This window comes from Passer montanus, unplaced genomic scaffold (assembly GCF_014805655.1).
Source record: "Passer montanus isolate IOZ18808 unplaced genomic scaffold, ASM1480565v1 scaffold23, whole genome shotgun sequence".
NCBI lineage: Eukaryota > Metazoa > Chordata > Aves > Passeriformes > Passeridae > Passer > Passer montanus.
Genome location: NW_024366926.1, coordinates 8568964 through 8595046, shown reverse-complemented (window position 1 = coordinate 8595046; position 26083 = coordinate 8568964). Strand labels below are relative to the sequence as shown.

The 26083-nt window shown below is 37.7% G+C and overlaps 1 protein-coding gene across 3 annotated transcripts in view; it reads right to left on the bottom strand.

Moving 5' to 3' along the window:
- Positions 1–5884: 5884 nt before the first annotated feature.
- SGMS2 (sphingomyelin synthase 2) overlaps positions 5885–26083 on the bottom strand; it is a 33286-nt gene continuing 13087 nt past the window's right edge. For all 3 annotated transcript variants that reach the window (XM_039710629.1, XM_039710628.1, XM_039710630.1), the window contains exons 2-6: positions 14560–15194; positions 13729–13846; positions 11902–12055; positions 7969–8135; positions 5885–7230 (exon numbers count right to left, since the gene is read on the bottom strand). In XM_039710629.1, coding sequence (XP_039566563.1) covers positions 7027–7230; positions 7969–8135; positions 11902–12055; positions 13729–13846; positions 14560–15014 — 1098 coding nt within the window. In that variant the 5' untranslated portion in view covers positions 15015–15194 and the 3' untranslated portion in view covers positions 5885–7026. The remainder of the gene's footprint in view (positions 7231–7968; positions 8136–11901; positions 12056–13728; positions 13847–14559; positions 15195–26083) is intronic.

The window sequence follows — 26083 nt, the reverse complement described above, 5'->3', positions numbered from 1 at the left end:
CTTGCCTAGTTTTTCCAAGGTTGGATATACAGCTCCAATTGACATATAGAGCCTATGGATACCAGGGATCCAGCCTAGGAGAAATCCTGCAAGAAAAGCTGTCAGCTGACAAGGATGGAACCCTGTTGCAGCCAAAGTGAAGTCCTGTGCTGTTTTTAGGGAAGTTTTGAGTTTTCAAAGTCATGTGGAAATCATGAGAACCACAGCCATCAAACCATTATTTCTGCTTCTACTTTCAGGTTCCTTGGTGTAACCTTGACCTCAAAAGCTAGCAGAACCTTTTTCACATCTCACACATGCTCTCCTTAATCATGAAAATGAACACAAACAAATGTGCAAAACATTTAAGATGCAAGAATTGATTCCTGAGGGAAAAGAAGTCCTAGCATGTTAGGTATTGCAACTTGCAATTATTTTCAAGTACTAATTGTGCAAAGATGTGTCTGACAAGAATGTCTTTGGCTTTAGAATTAATTTTGAAACCTTTTCAAATGTAAATTCTACTCTTTTGTATTGAGCCATTTAGAAAATACAATAAGTAGAAGCAGATGCAGTTAGACGGAGTCTAAAGCAGCACAGGCTTCAGCAGAAGCAGCATTTTGAGCGGCAACAAACTGAAACAAGCAGAATGCAAACCAAGTTTCTACAGAAGTAACAAAACACTGCTAAATTACTCAAAATGTAAGAGGGGTTAGAGTTCAGTAATATTGTTTAAGGTTCATACACAAACACTTCAATGGCAGAGGTAAAAGTAAGCAGGGAAATAAATTTCCTCTTGGTATTCTCAGCACACCTGCCATCTTTAATAATAAAAAAAATGTAGAAAGCAAACAGTCCCACTCATCTTAAATGCACCTTATACACCTGAAGTAATACCCAATTGTATGCTCTGCTGAATTGGATCGCAGCTCTCTGATGAGTGGTTTTACTGCCTTTTCAGCCCCATTTATAGTTTTGATTTTTAAGTGCCCTTCACTTTTTAACTATTGCCATCTTTAGTACAGCACTGTGAGTCCAAAAGAAGCTCAAAAGGACAGGTAGAGATGGCTCACAGCCATCTGTACTGTACAAGTACAACCTGGTTTGCCTTCCTAGGGAAGCTGCTGTGCACTGAATCCAATATTGCTTATGCCAGAGAAACCCTTTCCACACCTGTATGCCTGCGTGGTGCCTGACCCCAACTGCTTGAGATGCTTTTATTTCAGACTCATTTCTGACCACTTTTTCTCTTAATTAAAAAACAAAACAAAAAACCCAAAAGTCATCTTCAAGCATATTTCAAAGATACATGGTTGGCACAAAGGTTCTTTTGTAGTAATTCTGTGCAGTGTCACAAATGCTAACCTCCTAAAGACCATATTATTCTGAGAGAAAATGCAAGAGCTAACATTATAATTTAGGCACAGCTTGAAAGATTATTTCCCCTAGAAGAAACCCATGCACAGACACCTCAAAACACCTTATGTACTGTATCCAAGGGATCTGCAATTTTTGCATTGACATTTACCAGAACTAAAACCAGTTATATTTAACCATACAGAGAGCAAGTAAAGGACAAAAACACTCACTCCTCATCCAGCAGAAGGGCTGGATCAACCACTACAGAATAATTTTTAAAAGTGCAAACACTAACAATAATAGTATAATACAGCATCTTTTTTCAACTGTAGTATAGTTAAGACTACACGTAACATGCAGCCAGTATAATTTTAATTCAAAAAGTCACATACTGCTCCTCCCAGTAAGAAGTGGTCTGCCTCTCTTCCCACCTAGTTTGCATCTTAAAGGTTAGTACACAGCCAAGTGCCACAGAAAACAAACAGCTAGCTATTTGCTCAACTCCAAGTCCTTCGCAATTAAAAATTTTCACTGAAAATTTTGTGGTTTTTTTAATCACTGATTTACAGTAGAAAGAAGAAATCCTCAACACCAGTATTTCATATACATGTTAGAGACTGCACAGTAGTGTTACTTCATCTTTAAAAATCCTTCAGGCATTGAGTGTTTAGTTAGGAAAGATGAGTTCAGAACTGGAAAGTTTCCTTGAAATACATGAGCTACCTGTATTCAGCCTGACATTCTTATGTGCTGCTTTCTAGGTTAAGAGGATTTAATCATATGGTTAAATCCATGGAAACTGAAGCCAACTAGAAAAAAGCTTCAGTATGTTTTAAGCATTGCAGCACTTTGTTCTTGTTTTAGAAGCTATTAGTGACAGCTTGTAGGAACAACTGATAAAAGACTGCTAATAATATTTAAGTTCTTTAATATCCAAGCATTTCTCACTGAGTTGGGTTTTCTTTTTATATTGTAAGTTATGGATGAGAGCCAGCACAGATCCACAGCTGTACCATAGAATGATGTGCTTAATACTGCTGCTTCCTTATAGGTCTGGTTTGTTGGGTTTTTTTGCAGAACTATTAAATAATTTAAATCTACACTTTGTGCAAGTTAGGTGTAGTTTTAGCTCAATTTCATGCAAAAAGCAATATATGATCACCATCTACTTCAGTGTTTTCATCTTCCTTCCTTTTCTTTATAAATACTACAACAAATGCCTTTGTCTCTATTCTCTGTTTCACAGCACTTTTCTCTGGATTCCAAGAAGCATCATAGAGTGGCACATGAAAGCTTACTTTTAAGCAAAGTTACTTGAGTGGCATGCTAGGATATTTTTCTCATGTGTACTTAAGCAATACTCATTTGAATTATGCCTAACAGTAGTATTTACTTTTAAGATACCTCTTCTCAGTAACTGAATTTAAGACCTTGACTTTACAATGCCTGGAGAATTGAATACGTCTGTGTTGAAGTGTTCTGTCTCATAGCATCACACTAATTTTGTGTGCCCATATAAGAGTTCTAGGTAAGTCCAAGACATGTATATTGTGAAAATATCAAGATGACAATGGAGTTTTACAACCATTACATCTGCCAGTACGGCAAAATGGTTCCAATCCATCTGGCAGCTTGGACCCATTTTCAAAATAACTCATTTCAAAATAATTCATTTCAAAATGAATCTTTAAGATTAAAGGTTTATGCATTAAAAAACAAAACAAAAAAACCCCAAAAAACCCAAAACCCAACAAAAAACCCCCCAAAACCAAACCAACAAAACCAAAACCACAAAAAAAACCAAAAAAAACAACAAAACCCACCAAAAACCCCACTAACAAAGAAAAAAATCCCACAAGCAAACATGAAAACCAACATAGAGCCATGGGAAAGCTCATTTAAAGTTAATGGAAAGACTTCACCTTGCACTGAAGCTAATGGATCTGTCTCTAGAACAGTAAATCCCATCTAATGAAATGAGAAAAAGAATTTGGGTTAGTACCAAACAACTCAGGATAAACTGTCTAGTCAGATAGTGCTGATAAGAGAAAGCCAGAGATTGAACAGATTCTGAATTAAGACCCTAGTAAGTGGATTTGCAATAATCCAATTAAGAGAATGGTCTCTCATCTCTTTTAAGACTCCCCAGTTCTCTCTCTGTTGCTGAGCTTTATTTCTCTATTACCTGAAGGTAGTGTATTTTAACATAAACTTTTTTTAGTTTCCTTCTCTCCCAACCAGTTTTTTTTTTAAGGAGGGCAGCAAATCCGGTACCAGGGCTCATAGCAGTGTTTAGCAGAGCTACTTTTGCTAGTACGCCACCTGTGGCGATCTTTCCAAGAAAACAGCAGTGAAGGATGACTAACAGTTAGTACCTTTTATGTCCACATGGGAGTGCTAAGCACGTACAGAAAAAGATGTTCATTTACAGTGCTTCCAAGTAGACGTTAACAATTTCTGGCATTAGGTGTAAGCATCTGTAGCATGACCACTTAGCAGCATACTTCTTTAAATGTTCAAGTTAACGTTTAAAATCCAGATTTAAATTTATGTTAGGCATTTTAAGAAAGCCCATCAGCATTTAAGTCATACTGATGGGTTAGGTATACAAATGTAGTGGATTTTTTTTATTAAGTGTCTGTAAAGCTCAACATGTAAATGCTCTTCAGTCGAGAGAAGCATGTTATAGTCACAGGAAAGGGGCAGCTCATGTGACATCTGAGAAATATTACTGTAACTAGGAAAAAATAATTAGTGACACACTGCTAAGTATTGGTCATATACAGACCAAATAATATACCAACCACTTGATGGTAGGCCTAAGGAAAAGTCCAAGTTTCTCCTTTTTACCTCCTGCAATTTCTTGCTTCTTATGATGAAATTATACTTTAAGCTTCATGGTATTTTTATACAATGATCACCAAGATATTACAATTATTAATTATTACATAGCAGTTGTGGTTTGTATTGGATAAACTACTGTAACAGTAATAATTAGAATATACCATTACTTATCCCATTTTATCACCTTGCATATAGGTCTAAAGAGTCATCAAATACAGCTATATCATCCAAGTTTGTAAAAGCACTTGAAAGCTATTGAGAGCATAGAAAATTGGGGCTTTCTGCTAATTAAACACACATATCCCTTTGAGAGCTTTCATACAAAGGATAAATATATTAAGTACTTAAGGGAGGACTGAGCCAGAACAGGAATCACGTATTTTGAGCTGCTACTTAAACTTTCCTGTTGAATTACAACAGAAGTCTCTATCAAATTCAGCAGTAGAATGAAAGCTCACACAGCCCAACAGAAGTAGAGGCTTTACTTGGTTCTATTTAATCACTTTCACATTTTTTTCTTTCAGAAACAGGAATAAGTGTAAAAAACCCCAAACACCTCATCCTGCATGAAGAAAGCCTGTTGAGCAGATCTATTACAGAAATCTCACTGTCAAAGTGTTTATTTTTCAGCCACCAGATGAAAACCACTGCTTAAGGCTCCTTAGGTAAAGCTTTTCATCATGCTATTTTCAAGGCACAGTGACTACTAATGAAATCTGTAACTCCTAAAAGATCATTTTACTACAAGTGGATTAACATGACCATACTTAAGGTATCACAAAGCTTAGATTTCAGCTTTAAAAATTATGATCCATGAAGTAGTACTAATATAATAAGTATCTTGGGAGATCTACTGACTGGTGTTGAGCAGATTCATATTAATGACAGAAGAAGGATTTTCAAAAGTTTTTTGATACTGGCTTTGTAGCTGTTCAGGGTCTGCTAGAAGCAAGGAGATGGAAGCACAGATATGCTCATATGCACACAACTTCAGGGGCACATTATCAAAGTCTACTAAACTCATTTTAAATAACAAAACCAAACCACAGCAGCATTTCTTTCTTAACTAAGTTTTTCCAAAAATGTATTGAAAGGAACACTTTATTGTATTATTTTGATAATGCACAAAAATATTTGAAATGCACAAAAATATTTTCATGTACAACTCAGAGAAGTTATCCCCCTAACTGAAAATTATTATATTTGAGTACTCTGTATTTCATTTTATAACTTTAACTTTGGACTTTTTAAAAACAAGCTGTAATTATTTAAATTGTGTTCACACTTGTCACTCACTTCAAGACATTCTTAAAATATGCAGCATTTTGTTTATATTAGTATCACCTCAATACAATGCAGTTTTATGTTTTCATTAGGTTTTAGTGAATATCTGAAAACAATATTGAGTTAACTGCAGAAATTAATACAGAATACAAATGGATAAACATGGTGTGCTAATTTTCTACTCTGCTTTCACAACAATACGAAACAACATAAACCAACAGGAAACAGGCAGCTGTTAATCTGTGGTTTTGTTACATGTTCACCCCATGGTAGTTTCCCCCTTCTCAGCCAACTTGTTTAGATAGCTATTTTAGCTGGACTGCAACCCTGGGAAAAAAGGTCACCTGTTCTTGAGTTCTACCACAGTGTTATTTAACATGAAATTATGTTGTAATTGAAGAGATGCTGCTGTTGTAGATACTTCATCTTAGCACATTTTTGGTTGGTTGTTTTGTATTTTTTTTTTTAAAGTAAGTCACAGAAACATATGTCAAGAGGTAAAAGACAAAAAAAGAAATTCAATGGAGAACCATGGCTCCCAAGCAAACCTGCTACATAGCTTCAGCAAGAGATTGCTACTAAAATTAAAATGTTAATTTTAAATCTAGCCCCATTTTGGACCTGGCCTTGCAATCCTCAAGCAGGTGAGAGCTGTACAACTGCCTACATCAAGAACTCTAGGATTACTCTTCCCAGTAAATAATTTTGTTTAAGGTATGTGCTTTTGTGTATATCTGCATCTATATACACTGACAGGCACTGGTAGAGCTATATACACAAGGCCAGCTGTAATTCAAGATTCAGATGTTGAAACTGTGTCTCTTACTAAAAATAAAATTTTAGGCTCCTTGAGCTCTGATGCTAGCAGCTGTTTATAATTAGCAAATTCATCAGGTAACACAGCTATTTAAATAGAAAATTACTAATAAAAATGTAAAAATTGGTATATAGTAGAATACATGGGAGTTAATGGTGGTAAGTAGTATTTTAGGGTCCTAAGATATTCATACCCACAGTGTGTAAAAAATTCAGACTTGCTTCCAGCTGTACCAGTCACATAAAGGCCTTACCTTCATTAGCAAGAATAATGCAACAAACCACTTCCCATAATTGTGTTATTTTTTTATACACCTCAATATGCCAATATCATGCCTTTACATGTTAGCATGTTTTTGCCCTTATGCACTCCAGAGCTCTGAAGATGAGACTTTTGGGTGCTTCTGTGGATGAGTGATAGTAATGGAAGTGTTACTGTGGTCTTTGGCACCTCTATCTCATTAATAAAGCACAGTCCTGCTCCATTTTTTTCTTTAATAAAAAAATTCCATCAGTGGTGCATTTCATTAGCACTGAAGAGTAGAATAGGTCTGTACAGCCGGATGAGAGGAAAACATCTGAAATGCAATATATGCGTCTACAATTGTCTTTCCATCAATTGCACAGAAGCTTGGTCCACTTCTTCAGTTACAGTCTTCTTAAGACCTTTGGTTACAGCATTTATGTTTTGGTAAAAAAAAATCAAAAATGAAAAAACCAGAGCAGATGCTTTCCTTCTTTTCTTCAGGTAGATTTTTCATTGTCCTCTCCTGTCTTCTGAACCCGTGAATACTTTTTGCATGAAGATTTGAAGCAGCTGGGAGGCCAAGATATTGGCCAGGAAAAACTGCAAGGAACAGAGCCTTGCACATTCTTCTCGAAGAAATAAAATATTGGATACCACCATGCTCGAGAGAGAAAATTCGTCTGCGAAGACACCTTTAAAGTCTGTATTGGCATAAGCATGTAAAGAGGAAAAGGCAACTGTCAGTTTAAAGGCTTACAGTCAATCACATTGAGTCAAGACAACAGCAAAACCACAATGCATGTGCATGAATTTCCACAAAGACAATGAGTATTTAGCCTAAAAACACAGGATTGAGAAAGACATTAGAGTCTAAATACATGCTAGAAACTGAGCATCTTTACCACAAAGGGAGGCTTTGTTGCTGTGCAAAATTTGGGGCAACAAAGCACTTAAGCCTTTTTCAATATGAGTGCTTTCAGGCATGTCATGTTTCCACTGATGAGTAATAGTTGAGAATTAGATTAAATGGGCTTAACAACAATGCTTCTACTTGAAAGTGTGGTTGAAACAACAGCAGCAACAACCTTCTGAACCGTGTACCTTTAACGACAATTACACAAGAATTGTCATTAGAATTGTAGGAATGTCTAGGTAATTGTAGGAATTTCAGTTATCCAGAAATTTTATTGCTCAACTACTGTTTATTCATAAGCTGAGGCAAAGAAGGGCTATTCTATACACCAACTACAGCATTAAAACTTCAAAAGCTCAAAAGAGACAATATTATTTGCTTAAGTAACAATGAAGTTAAACTCCTTGCCCATTCTGTTTCAGCTTTGATATGGAACATCTATTTTTATTCTGAAATTAGAACTAACTTTAAGTTTCAGGCAATTTTAACAAATGCAGGCTACACAATGATTGTGAAGGCCACTCACCTTTTCATTAGCCATGGAGTGGTACCACCAGAAGAGCCGTGTGGTGATATAGTAGGCAATGATGACATCTACAGTGTAGTGTTCATGAGCAACCAGGATACAAATGATGCCAGCAGCGCTCATCAGCCAGCAGATTAAGTGATACCACCAGAAATGACGTGGTGAATCTGTGGGACAGGTAGGTGATGGGGAAAAAAACACAGCAAAAAGCCATCTGTTATTCTAAGAATCCACAAAAGCAAGGGGAAAAGAAAGGAAAATTAATTTAAGGCTGCTAAATTTGAAAACATAACTCATATCACACTGGTACAGACCCCCTACTATCACACTGGTACAGATCCCCTGTTTTGATTTGTATGAATCCACATAATGAATTATGCAAACTTAATGTGGTGTTCTTAATTTTTAAAGTGAATACAAGATGGGTTAGTTAGACAACATTGCCACCCATTTTCTAGTCAAATTAAGTTTTCCAGTTAAATAATTTCTAGGATTTAGGGTGCAGAGGAAGAGACAAAATTGAGGTAAAACATACACTTTGGTTATTTAACTTGGTTGTATTTAATCTTTTCAGTCTATATTTGAGTAAACTGAAAGCTCTAGAATTGATACAACCTGAGCAGAGATCACAAATTAAACAGAAATAAATTAATTTTAATTCTTAGGTTTTAATTAATCTGCATGAACAAAATACACCATACAAAAAAGGGAAGTACGTGAATTTATACCCTTTAATGAAAGATTTAACAAATGGGAGCAAAGCTATTCAAAATGCATTTCAGCCACCTCAGTGGAAAAGTTCTCCTGTACTTCTTTCCCCATTGAAAAAATGCCCCAAGTGTCACAATGATCATTCATAACTTCTGACAGGCTAACTGGCTTCATTTCACTCACAGTGGGAGGTTTTGGCACCTCTTGCCTTGTCAGCCTTTACTTTCACACAATACCAGCAGAAAAGCTACTGATCTCAACAAGCCTACCCGGCAGAGGCCTGTGCAAAACAATAACTGTAGTGCCACTTTTTGGTGCAAGTGTCCAAACAAATTCTCTTAACTCTTCCCAAAACCCTGCAGACAGGTCTCAATCTACTAATTTAATTTTTTTTTTTAACATAAGAAGGCAAGTAATCTCAAGAAGTTGATAAAAACAGCATTGAGCAAGACAGATATACCAAGGCTAAAAATATGAATAACTATTCTAGTGAAAAATGCAGTGTGCAGACAATAAGTGAAAAAGTGGCAGAATATGAAAGGAAGAGAAGAGCAGAGCAACAACTCCACTAAGCCAGACATAAAAACCTCAGAATATACCTTACACCAAAGACATGTTACTGAAAGAACAAAAAAGACCGCCACAAGCAGCCTCTAATTCAGAGCAATTATAGGGCTTATGCCCTGGTTCAGATAACATTTTGATTACATGGGAGGTAAAAAAAGGAAAGCTATGCCTCTCATTTATAGAGCACAATTTCAGTGAAATATATGCCTAGCAATTAGGAAGCAGTCAAAAAGCTTATTATAAAAAATTGTATGATAAAATTGCACCAATCCCTTATAAAATAAAGTACAGGAGAAAGTAGCCCAGAAAATACTGGGTTGTCTTCATGTTTCCTGGTACAATTGAGTATGTGAATAGCATTAAAATACAACATAATGGATAAAACAAGGCAAACAATGATGACTATAATCAGCATCTTAAATCACCGTTCAAAGAAGAACATCTCAAATCTGCAATTTGGAGTCTATCGCATTCAAGAGGCCCTTTTATATTGGGGTTTTTCTTTAAGGCAGAATGCAGCACTGCAGCACCTTGTTCTCTCAACATTTCAATAAAAGGAAGGCATCAAACTAATGCTGGTTAGTCTTAATTTTGTTTCAATAAGAACACATTCCCATGAGCCAAGCTAGCATTTGCATCGTTTGGGATACAACAATAGGAGGGAAGACTCCAACTCCAAACATGTGAACTGAGAAGGGAACTCCCCACTACATATTCATGAGCAGCAAAGCTCTGAGGATAGAAGCACTGCTTACCATATATTAGATTTAGAAGTCCATGCTAAGTTGTCTAACACTTCATTAGATGCTCTCAGTGCAGCATAGAAGATTTTTTCCTCCCATGCCCCAGAGCAACATAAAGCAAAGGGAGAAACCATAACTGCATCTTCTGCATGCTTGCCAAGTTGTTATCATTCTTATCGTGTATTCTTACAAGAAGCACTAAGTAGGAGACTTGAGCACAAGACATTCAAAGATTATGAATTAACTTTTCATTGCTTGCAGTAACTAATGTATAGCACACCCAAAAAAAGTCACTTTGCTTCTGGATGCAGTGTTAAGTGTGCAATGATGCTGTGTTCAAGCCACAAAATTCCCTATAACCCCCTGCAGCTAACCTGCACAGAGCTAGTGTGCACAATTACTACAGCATGTTTTATCCAAAGTTTAAATCATCTGTCAACAAATGATGAAAAGCTATCTTGTTTTAATTAAGCAATAAACACTTACATAAAGATAGAGGTGACATGTTTAGCCACATTTAGCCCTTAATTACAGCCCATAACACTTTTGGTCAGCCTTACCATAATCCCTAGGAAGGTGATGGAACAGCTCACCCTTGAGGCCACCACTAAGCTTGTGGTCAGGAGTAGTTAGCATGGATTCACCTTAGGGAAGTCATGCTTAACCAGCCTGACAGCCTTTAAAATGTGGACAACTGGCTGGATAGCTAACAGGAAACAACTGGATTTATCTATGTGAACTTCAAACAAGACTTCTGACACTGTCTCCCATGAGATCCTCACAGGCAATGCTGGACAATTAGTGAGGGTGGGCTGAATGGCAGGGCCTGGAGGGTTTTTAATCAGTGGCACAGTCTAGCTCAACCCAAAGGTTCATACTGGGTCCAGCATTGTTTAACTTACTCATCAGAAACTTAGCAAGTCTGCTGAGGATACAAAGCTCAGAGGACTGGTGCTGTGCTGTCCTTCAGAAGATCTCACACACTGGAGGGATGGGCAGGGCAGAACCCTTTGAAACTCAGCAAGGGCAAGTTCAGGGTCCTGCACTTGGGACAAAAGAACGTGGGGCACCACTACAGGGTGGGTGCCAACCTGCTGGAAAGAAGCTCTGCTGAGAAGGACCTGGGGGTCCTGGTGGCCAAGCTGTCCATGAGCAGTGCCCTTATGGCCAAAAAGGGCAGAGTAGCCTGGGGTGTATTAGTAAGGTAATTGCCAGCAGGTTGATGGAGGTAGTCCTGACCCTCTATTCAGCCCAGTGAGGCACATTTGGAGTTCCAGGCTCCCTAGTACAAGACAGATGTGGACCAAGTCCAGTGGAGGGCTATGAGGATGATTAGGAAACTGGAGTACCTCTCACTTGAGGAATGACAGAGGAAAATAGGCCTGCTTAGACTGGAGAGGAAAGTGTGAGAGGAAACCTTATCAATGTGTGTAAATATTTGAAGGAAGGTGTCAACCAGGCCTTTCTCATTGGTGCCAAGCAATAGGACAAGAGGCATCAAGCAGGAAATAATGCACAGGAAGGTCTACCTAAATGCAGGAAGAACTTGTTTACTGTGCAGGTGACCATGCACTGGAACAGATTGCCCAGAGAGGCTGTGAAGTCTCCCTCACGGGAAACATTCAAGAACTGTCTGGACACAATCCTGCATGAAGTGCTCTACAGAACTCTGCTTGAGCAGAAAGGGCTAGATAACCTATAGTGATACCTTCCATCCTTAACCATTTTATGATTTTACTAAGCCACAGTTCCATTTCCACTCAATTTGTGTTTCAAACCCATATATATGTACAGTCTGTGTACAACTGACAAGTAACTTTTGGAGGGCAGTAGTTTTGCACATACTTCTGTCATTTGTTTTCCTGGTACAATGAATATGAACAAGAAAGTGCATTGAAATACAATCACTTACACTCTTTGATGAATAGATAGACCAGCGTTAATACTACAGTGTGTCCACTAAACAGGAAGTCTCCACACAGGATGTGTGATCCAGTTATGGATAGACCACCACCAGAAATCAGTCGCAGGATTCTCTGAACCTTTGCCTGAGAGTCTCCGTTCAACTAGAACACCAGAAAGAAGTATGGTAAGTGACTCAAGTAAACTTCTTGCCCAAACATACATAGAAGTCAGGGAGACAGGGATAAAAGGACAAATTATCTTAATTTCTTCAGTTTCTTCCACATATTCTTAAATAAGCAAGCATTTCAAAGTTGACAGGTGATAAAGATCAATTTGGTAACACTAGCATTCTGTCTATACTTTCCCAGGCTACGTTAAAATACACCTTGTATGAGAATGAGATGCAGAATATACCAAAAAGGTAAACATTTAAAATTTGTAAGGTCAGAGCTCTCATCTCAGCAATTGACAGAATCAATGAAACCCATTAAAAACTGGTAAAACCTTGCATACAAATTCTGTTATTCTGTCCAGAGCTGATCAGTATTTCTACTGAGTAAAACCCTCAAACTCGCTTCATTTTATATTTCGTTACAAACTCATTTGGGACTTAACTCCTATTTGGAGGATGTAAATTTTTAAAGCATGTATTAGGAGCCCGTTTTGATTTCTTACAGATACTAGGCAGTTTTATCTAGCTGTTTTAAATTAATTCTAGGGAAAAAAATTGATAACTGTTTTCCATAATCAGAAAACAATTCACATTAAAAAATCCAGAAGAATTATCATCAACTTTTTTCCGGAGTTCAAATAATTAATACTGGTTTAATGCTAGCAAAATGCACTTTCAGCAGAGATATTTGCATTTTCCTTTGATTACCTCTTCTCACTCAATACATTCTATTACATAGTCATTTCCCAAGCTGTTAGAACAAAACCATTAAATCTTTACAATAGTGGCAGTAAAATAAAGCATTTTCAAAAAGACACTGATTTTTAAAGAGAATTATTTCATCCACTACATCCCCAAGTTGTCTCACTGTACAAGACAACAGCCATGATGCTGTAACTCAAGACTAGAAATCTTATCCAAGAGGTGACAAATTTACTCCCCTCTAAACTGGCAATACTTTTTTCAGTACAGTTAACACAATGGAGTTTGTTCTCAGGAATTTTAAGTCTACAACTTTTTATTAGTAACCTAAAGTGGGAGTAACAACTCCTTTATGTCACCACTTAACTCCAGTGCCACTAATTTTTTAAAATATTTTTGTAAACTATTAGTACAGCCATGTTTCTGTATGTATCAGTTCATTTATGCAGCTGAACTTGTTGAAGTCACATTCCTATACATTTTGCAGGGTGGAAACCAAGACAGGCGTCTGAATTCAGGTATTGCAATAGCTCTTGACCAAATAGTGCGAGAAACTAGGCAAAGCACATAACAGTGGGTTTTCACAGGAATACAGCAACAAAAGCTTGCATATCAGGCTATGAGTTAGAGTATTGACCTTGGGCATCCTACCATATATGAAAAAAATATTGCTACAGTATTAAGAGTGATTAGCTTGAGCCTCAGAAGCAAGTTGATAGTAGCAGCACTATTTCAACCTAAGATGTGCTGAAAGGGAGCAGCCAACTGCATCAACAATTTGAGGCTCTGTTATCACACAAGTTTTGGTTTATCACAACCTATGTTTCTGAAGGCATCAGCTTCAGATGAAGTAATTTGTGTTATTTAGTAATACCTGAAACATTATCTTCCATTTGATCTAAGGAGCCATTGGGACTGATGCAGAGACTAAGGCAAGAAGCAAGAGGCAAAGACTCTTACCTTGGGCGCACACTGAAAATGCATTCCAGGCACAGGTAAGGTGGTGACGTACATGGTAATACAGCGGTACAGATACAAAGTTCCTATTATAAAAAAGAACCTGCGTCCCACTATTGATCTGAAAGTAAGGAAAGGGGGGAAACATATTGAGTGCAAAGTTTACATGGAGCTCTAGCTTCATTAGATAGCTGAATCCTTAGAATGAAAGGGCAGTTCCACCCCAGCTCTTCACCACACACTTCTCTGAATCATGTGTTACAACATCCTTCTTTAGCTTTTAGTCTTGTTAGCTACTTATAGTGTGAAGCTCCCACCAATTTAAGATGGCCTCAGTCTAACTCACAGGTGTGGCCAGGCAGTTCTCCTCAAATCCGTGACCTTTTCTTTTTAGTCCATACTATAACCCCATTCTTGATTTAAATACATACAGTTTAAGACAGGCACAGGAGAAAACTTCTATTTAGCTGTAGAGGACAGTGGGTTCTTCCTCAAATTTGGATGAGATTTTTTTTACACCATCACGATTTCCCCAGTTTAAACATCCCCAGGTCAGTAAACACACTTTCAAAAGCCCAATCTCAGAACAAACTTGACTGGTACAACATAGGTGTCAGAAATTCAGAATCCAAAGACATTATTCAATAATCAGAAAACTTGTATTTCCATATCTGGCATAGACACTAGAACATTTTGTAAACAAAACATCCCTTTGTTATTTTCTTGCCAGCCCTATTCTACAATATTGTTAAGGATTTTACTGTCTGACTACTTCTAACCAAAATGAGCAATGTAAACATATTAGCAGACAAAAAAAAAATATTGCTTACTCACTTGTATCTAAGAAACAACCACTGGAATATCCATAATCCAAGTAATATCATTCCATTTATTTCTGATACAGAAAAAGCCCATTTCACACGATCAATGTAATCAAAAAATTTGTCAGGCAAGGGAGGGCTTAGCTCCTTTGGAGGTACTCTCTCATGGACCACAGTGATCATGACAGTTGTTAAAATCAAGTTGAAGAGAGCATAGACAAAGGCGATGCCTGTTTTCCACCATTCCAGAGGAAATTTGTTCCTAGATTCAGCAGGCATAGCAATCTGGATGTAATCAGGATACTTCTTTGCTTTTTTTCGCAAGCTATTAGACAAGCCCTTTGGTTCGCTAGTGCCATTTTTGTTCTCTTCACTGACTGAGAGAGTAGGTCGTGAGTAGCCATTAGAAGTCTCATTTGGCTGACCCTCCATGTGCTCTTCAAGCTTTGCTGTCTCAATGGTATTCATTTCCAAGCTGTATGGCCAAAGAGGCTTTATTAGTGACCAATTTCTGGGCTCTCTGAACTCTGTTATTCCTCAAAGTCCAATGTTCTTATTCCTAGATAACTTCTGTAGAACTCTAAAATGCATCCATTGTGCTTTCAAAGGAATTTGTGAAGTCCAATCTTTCTTCTAGAGATGAATCATCTGCAAAAAAAACACAACCCAAAACAGATACTGAGGGCCTTCATAACTAGTAATGTAACAGTGAAGAAAATATTCTCAGAACAGGCATTTTTAAGTATTTCAATTCCATCCAAGTCTACTTAGAAATACAGTCAAAAAGCAAATTACTGTGAAATAATTCAAGCCAACTCCTCTTGATAAATCTCATATCAGTTTAAGAACTAGTACCAACTTAGGCTTGGGTTTTTTTTAAAGGACAAGATCCACAGACTTTAATGATCATGACATCACTTGCTTTATCAGTTATCAGAATTAAGGCTAATCCATATTTGCAGCAACATTGAATTTTACTGCTTAGAGATATTCCATGCAAAATATCCTGATTTTGACCACAGGGTTGCTACAGATATTATGGGTTGTCCGTATAGATCAGACAAATCTTGTCAGTTCAGGTGACGGGACAAAAACCAGAAGGGCACTACAGAATTAAATTTTGTAGGGCATAAATTAATTTAGATTCATCTAGAAAATCTACTCAATAGATAGCCCCATTAAATTTCATTAGCTCTAAATGAGTATTCCATCAAGTCAAAAATGTATTTATATAGCCATTGTAATACCCACTAAATGTCTGAAATTTCAGATAACTGAGAAATATATCCCTGGATTAGATTTTTAGTTATGGTACACTACACACGGAACAGATGACAAATGAACCTGTGTTTGTCCTTTAGCTACTTCAAAAACAAATCTATTTAGATGGTTTTTAAACAGGAAAAAATAGAAAGTCATTATTACTCAGGATTTATTTCAGGCTGCATTTGCTAATTCAGAAAAGTTTTGCAAGCGAAAAAACCAGGTAAGTGCATATGTTTTATAACAAGTTTTTCTACAAGGAGCAAAGAATGAAGTTCATTTCTAGTGAGCAGACATCTCACTAGTAAAAATAAAGGCCATTTCTCCATCTTTAAAGTTCTGTGAAACCACTTACTCACCATAGCTGTGATGTACTTATTTTTCTTACTCTGTTCAGCTCCTATGGCAAAAATAGTATTGCCATGTACAAATTGCTCCCCATCTACCAGTAAATTGTGATTCTCTCTTATTTTAGTCGCTCCTGCAAGAGAAGTTCAGTACTGCTACCCCTTCAAGTCTCTGAATGCCAGCTGCAGGCAGCTGGTTTGCCATGCTTTGTGTACAATTAAGTCACCATGATGGCAGCCAGAGCTGCTAGTCTCCTAACTATATACCACAGGATTTGCTTCACAACATGCCACCTGCTTACAGAACAATCTAACCAAAAGGAGCCTGGAAAGTCAAGTGATTGTGTTTTGGTCCTTCCAACCTCATCCCACCCAAACAGAGAAGACATTTAACATGGTCAGCACATAAATCTCACTGATTTCCTGGCTGTTGCTCCAACCACTGAAAAAGAGAATTAAAAGAAAAAAAAAGAATCATACAAATAATACCAAAATAGCTGAGAAGCATTTGTAAATTTATCCCCAGCAGTGTTTCTGAACCATTGTCATTGGTTGACCTTCTCCAAATTCCTGATCAACAAGCATATGATAACTATCCATACACAACATACAAACAATAAACACCCAAGAAAACAAGTGATTTTTGATGCTTTTTCTCCCTCTTACCAATCATATTGCAATCTCTGCATCTTTAAGAAAAGGGCATGTTTAAGCCATCAGCCAGACAACAACTTCTCTCATGCTTCCTACAACTAAAAATACCCTTTCAGAGCATCTACAAAAACAACAGCCTTACTCAAAACTATACCAGAATAGTATTTCAGCTTTCACAAGTCCTTTTCTTAACACACACACACACTTGTATTCCTTCTGTCTACTACTAAAGTTAAGCATATGACAGAACTATTTAGTGACAATAGAAAAAAAAACCTGAACCTAATTGCTTATGTTTTGGAATGCATGTACCTAGCATTCATCTACTGAGTCAAGACTCCACTTCTCACCATTATGTTCCATATAGCAGCCACTCGGGCAACAATCAGCAAAAGCTGGCAAATTTTACATCCTGTGCAGTAGAAACATTAGTAGAATTATGCATCAACTGAGAGCAAACTACCTTAGTTATTTCCTCCTCTTCCCCACAAATACCTAACCTAGTGTGCCTAGTGACATAAGTAAATGATTTTACTTTCAGATGTTTAATGACATCCAAGTAAGCCTTAAAGATCAAAGAGTATCTGAAATACAGATGAACAATAACATAAGAACCTAAAAAGTCAAATAGTGCTCATATCAACTTATTAAGCAAAACAATTTATAGCTACAGCTTGCAGGAGAAAGTTGTGTTCCTTCCTGGTACTTTTAAATGGATTGTAAGGCATATTGATCTACCACTTCTGATGGCTCATCAAGATTATTTCAAGCAGAGTCCATACTGCAGCCAAAAGTTTGTTTACATTGATAATTGAAGCTGCTATATATCATATGATGAGTGAGCTGTAGGAAGGTAAGTGCTACCCTTTATAGTACCTTTTCAACCTCTTTCTCCCATATTCTAAAAGAAATTAGCAACTCTATTGATGAAAAAGACAAAAACCTCTCCTGAAGCTCTCAGTCCACTGCTGCCAATGTGACTGGCCAGAGAACTGACAGATACAGAGCACCAACAGCCTAACCACCCTCTGCTACTGGCTGTAAAGGAGCTCCCCAGAAGTGCACAGGTTCTTCTGCCAAGTTCCTGTCCTCAATTCAAATACCCATTCACACACCCATATAAGTGGTGTGGTTCCTTTTAGCTTCATGTTGTTCTTATGATCCTTTTCAAAAACCAAATATCCATTTGATTTTTTTGTCAAAATCAAAACATCCCCATATCAAAACCAGAAGATGCCCACAAACTGCCTGGTAGAAGGCCTTCAGCAACGCTTATATCTTGCCATCTTGCCAACATCTAGGTCTGAAAAGCATACAAAATTGCTCCAATATAGGGAGCAACTACTGGGAAATTTGCAAACTCACAAAAAACTGGCCAAGTAACCCAAAAGGATAAATAAAATACCTATAAGGGATACCTCCAAGTTTTAGGAACAAGTGTTCTTTTTGGAACCACTTCTACACCTTTTAAGAATGAATGTTATCAAGAAGCAGAGCTTCTTAAGAAGCAACTTTACAGCAGAAATCACAACTGCCTCAAGGAACAACATACTTCAAAGAAAATCTTTAGATTTAAAAAGATGCTAAAAGAGGAAGTGTCCTAATATTCTATCCTGAGCCCCTGCCTGCTCCCATGCAAATAGCATCCCTTAGTTTTCTGCAGCCCCATTTCACTGTCATTTGAAAGAAAATAGTTGATGGGGAGCACAGCTTTGAGACAAGCACCAGAAAGCATGTCTGCATTTGGCTCTTTATGCTACAACTTAAGAATAACAGAGTTTTATTTAGCTTGTTAGTCATCCAGTTTTCATCTAAAGGTCATTTTCACATAAAGTTAGCTCCCAAATGGTATTTCTCATCCAGTATTGGAACTTGAATGTTTCTCAAAATATTTTAATTTCCATAATTTATGAAGGACTGAATTGTCACAATTTGCACAGGGTTTTCAAATAAGCAGTTCTTAACCTGCTGTTTAAATACTATTTGAACAAGAGTATCCAAAACAGTGAGACTGATCTATTCTGACATAGAGAAGCTGTACTTTCATATACAAAATGGAAAAGACTTCTGATAGCACTATTTTAAAGCTCATTCACTTTTGTTAAGGCTGGCTCAAACATTTGATACAGCTGTATTCTTGTACTTGGTAACTGAAGAAAAAGGGTCTGCAAACAAAGTACAATTTGAAGTAACTTGTCTATATCACACAGTTACTGGGAGACAATTTTTAGCTAGCTTGTATTTTGATCAGTTACATTTTCAGGACTACCTATGGAACTAGAACTAAAAAAGAAGCCAGGTTACCACAGTTATCTAGACAGCAATGAATAAAAACTTGCTTTTAGGAGTTTCTCCTTAATTTTGATTTTTGAAAGCATTCCAGATCTCACTATCCCTTCTTCCAAGCTATATGTACATCTCAGAGCATGCAGGCTCCTAGAAGGAAGGAAAAAGAAGCCCAACACCACCCAAAACCTCCAGAGGACAACTGCTGTGATGCTAAAGAACTGCAAGTAAAACAAAGCTGGATTATAGAAGTACTGTTCATTATCATCATATTACCACTTGCAGCAAATGTTAGATTTTTATTAAAAAAAGCATTAACTACTTACATAGTACAAAATTATTTTCAGCAGTAGAAATAGAGCAGTTACTCTCTCTACCTTGAGAGAGGGATTTTGCAAGTCCCTCATTTAGAATTACTAATGTACCAACAAAAGACATCTTTAAGGACTAAATCCCTACACTAAATAGAGAAGAAAAGATTCAAAGTTACAGGTTATCCATTTGTTCAAACCAAGTTTTACCAGTCCTGTGGAATTCTGTTTCTTCATACCTCTTAATAGTAAAAAGTACGTTAGGTTTCATTTTCCTAGTAATTCATTTTCCAGTGTGTTCTATATCAGTGCCAAAAAAAGCACACACACACCACCCCCCCCACCCCCGCCCCCCAATTTGTAGTACCACAGAATGGTTTGGGTTGAAAACAGCCTTAAAGGTCATCTAGTTCCAATTCTCCTGCCATGAGCAGGGACGCCTTCCACTAGAGGAAGTCCTTAAAGCCCTATCCTACCTGTCCCAAGAAACCAAGCAAGCAAGGAAAAAAAAAATCTATAAGCTCTTTTATAATTTTGAACACTGCTGAGTAGGTTTGCCTTAACTGCATGAAGGAATCTTCAAACTCTTGAATTGTTTGGCCCCCAGACTCTAAAGGACGGTATTTGGTAACTAAGATGTCCTTTAAAGGTGATACCATGACATGGCTAGATTTTCCTTGTGATTATTATTACCCTTATCTTAGAAGAAACAAGATCACAACAGCTGTCAAATATTTGTTATCTTTTAGTGCTATTGTGACTTGTTCTAGAAATAATCCACATGTACATGACAAAGTTGGTTTTATTTGAATGTTAACAGTCTTCCCTAAAGCAAGTGTTTTGAGAATGGTCAGTTGTACATCTGTAGAACCAGCAGAACAAACAATCATTCAGGTTAGAAGAAACCTCAGGAGGTCCCTGGGCCTCTGGCCAGGATCAGCAGTGACTCAGGGTTTCAATCCAGCTGTACTTTTCATGCCTACAAAGAAGCACAACCTCACCATGCAGCCTGTTTCACTGCATGGCTGTTCTCACAGTGAAAGCTGGACTGTTATTTTTGCTGTTTTGCTTGGTTTTTAATTGTTAAATCTACTGCTTTTGTATCTACTTCTTATTAGAAGTTACAGCTTTTTATCTCATCTTCCCACTGCTGTGAAGAGCCTGGCCCCCATGTTCCTGGTGGCATCCTTGCAGGTATGAAGGGGCTGCAGTCACACACCTCTGAGACTGCTCTTCTTCAGGCTGAAGCTCCCCCAGCCTCCCCTCCCAGGCCTGTGCTCCAGTCTCCTGACCACCCTGATGGTCTCTCTGCTGGGCTTGTTGCCATTTCATGTTTTGCCTGGCTCTAGGACTAAAAACCAGGTACAGAATTCTAGACAGCCAAGTAGTACTGATCAGAGAGGAATAATCACTTCCCGATAAATAATAACTATGCTCTATTAAATACAGCTCAGGACAGGGCTGGCTGCCTTCACTGTCAATGCACACTGCTAAATCCCTTTTCAACAGTGCTGAGAGAAGCATTAGTGTTATTCCAACGTTAAAGTCCAAAGCCTAAAGACTCCCTCACAACTTTTTTATATCAGAAAAATAAGATTTAGTCTTCTTCCTGCTTGACCCATACTCTCTAAAATGAGACTGTTTCAGTATTTCAGATCTGCACAGAAAGGTCTGCTAACCTGAAGTGATATTTAAGGTCTGAATCAGCTGCTTTTGAATAAAGGCAAAAAAGGTTCTCTATCACTGCATATTTTATAATATTGCAAAAAAAAATGTTTGGCTCATAACCTTCTATTCATTAGAAAACCTTATTATAAACACTGCACAAAGTATGGAAGTCACTGTACTACCTCAGTTTCATCAGACAAAATGCCAAAAATGAGTGCCAAAATAAGCCTCTGGATCAGGCTTTTATGTGCAGGCTGGCTTCTTTAAGTCCAAACAGACATCCACAGCCTTTCCCACAAGCAAATAAGAGGTCACATTTCTGAGAACATTCTAGTCTACTTTCTGCAGCAACAAGAACCCTCCTCGTTAGAAGTTTAAAGTGAGAGGACAGTAATTGCTTAAATCTGCACAGCATTTTACAATATCAGCAGTAATACATATAAAAGTTGCACAATCCAGAGAAAAATGTTTTTAGCACTGAGGTGTACACAGAGGCTCCTACCTCAGAACTCACCTTTTAAAAAGCCTGAAACAGATGATAGCCCTTGCAAAGCATAGGACTGTAATCCTCACCCCAAATGAGTTCTTAGGACAGGGCATATTTAAAACTAATTAGTATCATACTATAGGCTGGTTTCACATACCCCTCAGTACATGTGGCACATTACAAATTGTGACTCTGCACATAGCAGCAACACTTGCTGTGTTCCAAGATGCAAGCAGCAGAAACATCTCCTTGCAGAAACACCCATATCAACACACCCACACACACCCTTGTCTGATGGTATTCTGACCAATGTTTTACCCTCTATGCCAACAATAGAAGTCTAGCACACCACACACCGTTAAAACCGGTCAGGAAAGAATTGATGACTCGCTTCCTCTCTTCCCTAAGAACAGTTTTTAGCTTGCTCAACTCTGTTGATGTAGTTGCCTGGCAAGCTTTATGAATATTAGTTAAGAGGGATGGTACTCACAGTAAACAAAGTGACTAAAACTCACCAAGAAACATGATGTAGTCCCTATTTTGGTCTTCCCCTCTACATTCTTGCCATGCCTACCGCCAAGCAGCCTGAGGCTTGTGCATCACAATCAGCAACCCCAGTCAGCTAGAGATGGGAATACACAGATCCCTCATTCAAGCTGTTTGTTTACAGGCTCAGACATCCAAATCTACATCTAGCTCATACACTACATGCTTCCTTACCACTTCCCTGCCCACCCCCCCCGCACCCCAGCTTTTGTTGACACACTTGCAGAACTAAAACCTGGTAAAATTAATTCTAACACCAAGAAGTCAAGAGTACTGAGCAATTTCAGCAATTACCATTGATGAATCCAGACATGTTTACTTAGGGGATTAGAAAAGAAGCAAAGAACCCTTTCATAATATATTCCTCAAGTTTCCAGTTTGCAATAACCAAAATTATATTAAGCTTTCTATATGTAACTGGGTTTCTCACTGAAGTTCTATGCACCAACTTGAAGCACTACACAGTTAAAACAAGGCATCACAACCTAAGCTTCCAATGCAGTGCCATGGTTTTCTTTAAACTTCAACAAGTATTCCATTAGCTCAAAGCTTTCTATTAATAGAAGAAAATACTTTCCACATTATGTTGGCAAGAAAAAAAAATATTTCCTTCTTATATTATTTAATTCAGAAAAGACAGTGTTTAACTTCAAATAATAAACACTTAAGTACTACGCACTTCAACACTTCCTTCTTCATTTTTGTTTCTGCCACAGACCGATGAACAGAACACTCGTTTCCTTAGGATAATCACTTCTCCTGCCTGGCAAGCTATATCCCCACAACACAGCATATCATTGTTAAATAAATTTTCTGAGCGAATGTTAACAGTGGGGCAGCAATGGAAAATAATAACCATTATAATCTAAAACCTTTCTGTAATACCTTTCCCATATATTTTGCTATCTCCATTTCAGCCCCACCCTAGAGGTCATAAAAAGAGGCCAAGAATCCTATTAATGTGTTTTTACTGCCCCTCACAGAGCTACTATTTAAGAACCTAACTAAACATCTCCAAAATAATTCCAACCTCTCTTCATTATTCCCTGCTGAACTGCAGCCTTTGGTAAGAACAACTTTGCATTGAACACCAGGGCAATAACGAAATTCCTTCATGCCAAGCAGCTCATGAGGCTCAGCATAGAGGCTTTCTACATTCAATACATTCACACCAGTACTTTCATTTATTTGTCTTCCCCTTCTTGCCTAATAGTTTGAGAATTCTTTTTGCTTTTTTAAGAGCTTTTAAAAAGGATTTAAAGAACCAACTTAGAAAGGACTGAAATGAGGAAGTTGGTGATGTTCAAATTCCCACTTATTAAAAAAATAAGATTAAAGCTTGTTTCTGCAAGAAAACAGCTGAATAGCATCTTCAACTGAAAAGTCATCATTGCTCCTCAAAAGCTATCATTAGAGTCTTTCATTGTAACATCACACATCTGCTTTGTACCACCCACATCTTGCCCATCATGCACACACAGCATAACTAAAAAGGTACAAATTAAATTAATGACTGAAATTACATCGATCTTATCCTACCAGCTGGTAAAACCTGGTGTGAAAGTACTGAGGTGACTCTCAATCTACACAATGATTTATATTACACTGTATCATAGTGTATGTCAAGTAGCAACCTCCACACCTTAAACTATGTGTTGTACTCAAGGAAGGCTTCTGGTCGTCACTGAACCTGTTATCTTTAGAAGCACAGGCAAGCAAATGATCACTCAAATCAATCAAGGCTGAACGTGAAGTGGAAATAAAAGCTGGCCAATCAAACTGCCTGATAAATGGCATTCATACCAGCTGCACTAAACATTATTTTCCATTTCTTCATTTAAGTAACATTACTGTAACTTATGATTTTGAGTCAAGAGATCATTTCCAAAGGGGAAAAACCCCCAGGCTGGAAACCAGAACCACTTCTGACCTTTGTCTTACTGTCCATGAAAAATTTTGGGGCAGAAGAAGTAAAGAATAGGTGATCAAAAAAGATGTTTCAGGAAGGACATCTGGAAAAAGTGATTTACAAACATACATCGTAATTCTTGGTCACATTTTCATGGGAGGCCCTAAAGCTTACTTTAAAATAAAGTATTCTATAAAAATTATCCAAAAGGCATTTTATAGCATTCTTATCAATGCCCAGCAGACATCTATATACACATTGATTTGAGAAGAGGAAGGGAGGCCAAAGAGGTGCCATGTAGACTCTGTGAAACACGAAGGGCCAAACATTCTATAAACTGTTCCCCAGTCAGAACTGCCACTGAAAAAACTGTTTAGGACAAAGTCTCATCTCTAGACTCCCTGAGACCAGTGATGTGAATGTGTGCTGAGTAGCCATGGTGTACAGTAAATAAGTGGTGAATCAACTAATTCCACATGATCAGTTACAGAAGTCTAAGGACAGAACTAAGTGTTCAACTGGAAATAGTGCCAAGCAGTTTTAAAATAAGAGAATTAAGAGCTTGGCAAAATCAGGGCACAGTAAAAACAATTATTCTGGTGTACCAACTGTCTTTTTTCCATGAAGGAGGCCACTATCTTATTACATACTGCTATTTCTGCAGTGCTCCTGCATAAGTTTTCCTCAAAAATACCAAATATGTCAAGAGATCTGCATCTATCAGCAAGGACAGATCACATTCTACCTCTATAAGTAACCTTCTAAATTTAGGGCAAATGGGCATAATCTGGGAAAATTGTTGTCTAGAGCATAGCTTGAAATAGAGACCCAATAGTGGTTTGGATTTCAAGAGCTTTCATTAACACAGCACTACAGCAAGCCAGGCCACTTTTTAAGGTACTTACCTGGCTAAATGCAGGCCAGGACAAGGGCTTGCACAACACAGCCTCTGCTAAAATCAGCTGTTGCAGGAACTGCTCCTGCATGGCCATTTTGCAGCTAGAGCCACTGCAGGTGTCTTTGCTGTCAACTACTCTCCTCTGGGTGAGTATCATCTTGCCAGGAGCAGGATGGCACATCCAAGTATCAGTGGCATCAAGAATACCCTGAATTCAAATCTACTCTAGACATACAACAAAGGGAATGAAGGGAAGTCTCACAGGGACTTACCCTAGAAGATCCCTACATCAGTTGCACTTGAGCATTACTTTAAAAGATGGGTAACTTGACCATTTCGAAGGTGCACAACTGAAGCACAAAACATGCACATGACAAGATTATATGTCAATATTAAACACGTGAATGCCACACCCTGCATGACAGACATTGTATAACAAGAAACACCCCCACAGGAGCAATTACAGGTCTGCAGAGGAGAGAGGCAGCAGCCTTCTAGACTCATGCAAGCCAATTAGGAAGAAATAAAAATTCCACATTATATTAGGCTACAATCGTAACTCAAGAGGTGTGCTAAGATGTTAATGACAGCTGGGGCAAACCAAGATGGCCTGAAACATTCCATACCAATCCCAGCTCATGGAATTTCTTAACACTGCTTTATCAAGACAACATAAAAGATGGGGATGGTTCAGGACTGGCTATAAAAGCTGCCACCTAGGAAGGCATATTTTATTTATCTGGAAGCAGAAGTCAGGCTGGAATACTCATATATTCCAGCCCATGTTAAGCTGTTCCACTGCCAGTGCAGAAGAATTAATTAGTTAAGCTCATGCAAATAGTCTAGGCAATGCATGTTTAACTTATATGACAGGTCAATGTTAATTTTATTGAACCACATGAAATGCAGTTATCCATATTGTACACATATATAAACAAAAAGAATGGATCACAAGTTACCCATGCATTGGTAAGTTTTGTTGGTAAAGAACAGACGAAATGTATCTGAAATCCCAGAGCAGATCCATTTTCTCTCCTTCCTAGTACTTTAACTTGAAAAAAAGTTAAAAACCGTTTTAAAAAAGTCTTTTAACACAAGGAATGCAAAATGCTGTTCCAGCATAAGACAAAAATTGAGTCAGAATTTCACAGCTTAAGACCTTCAGAAA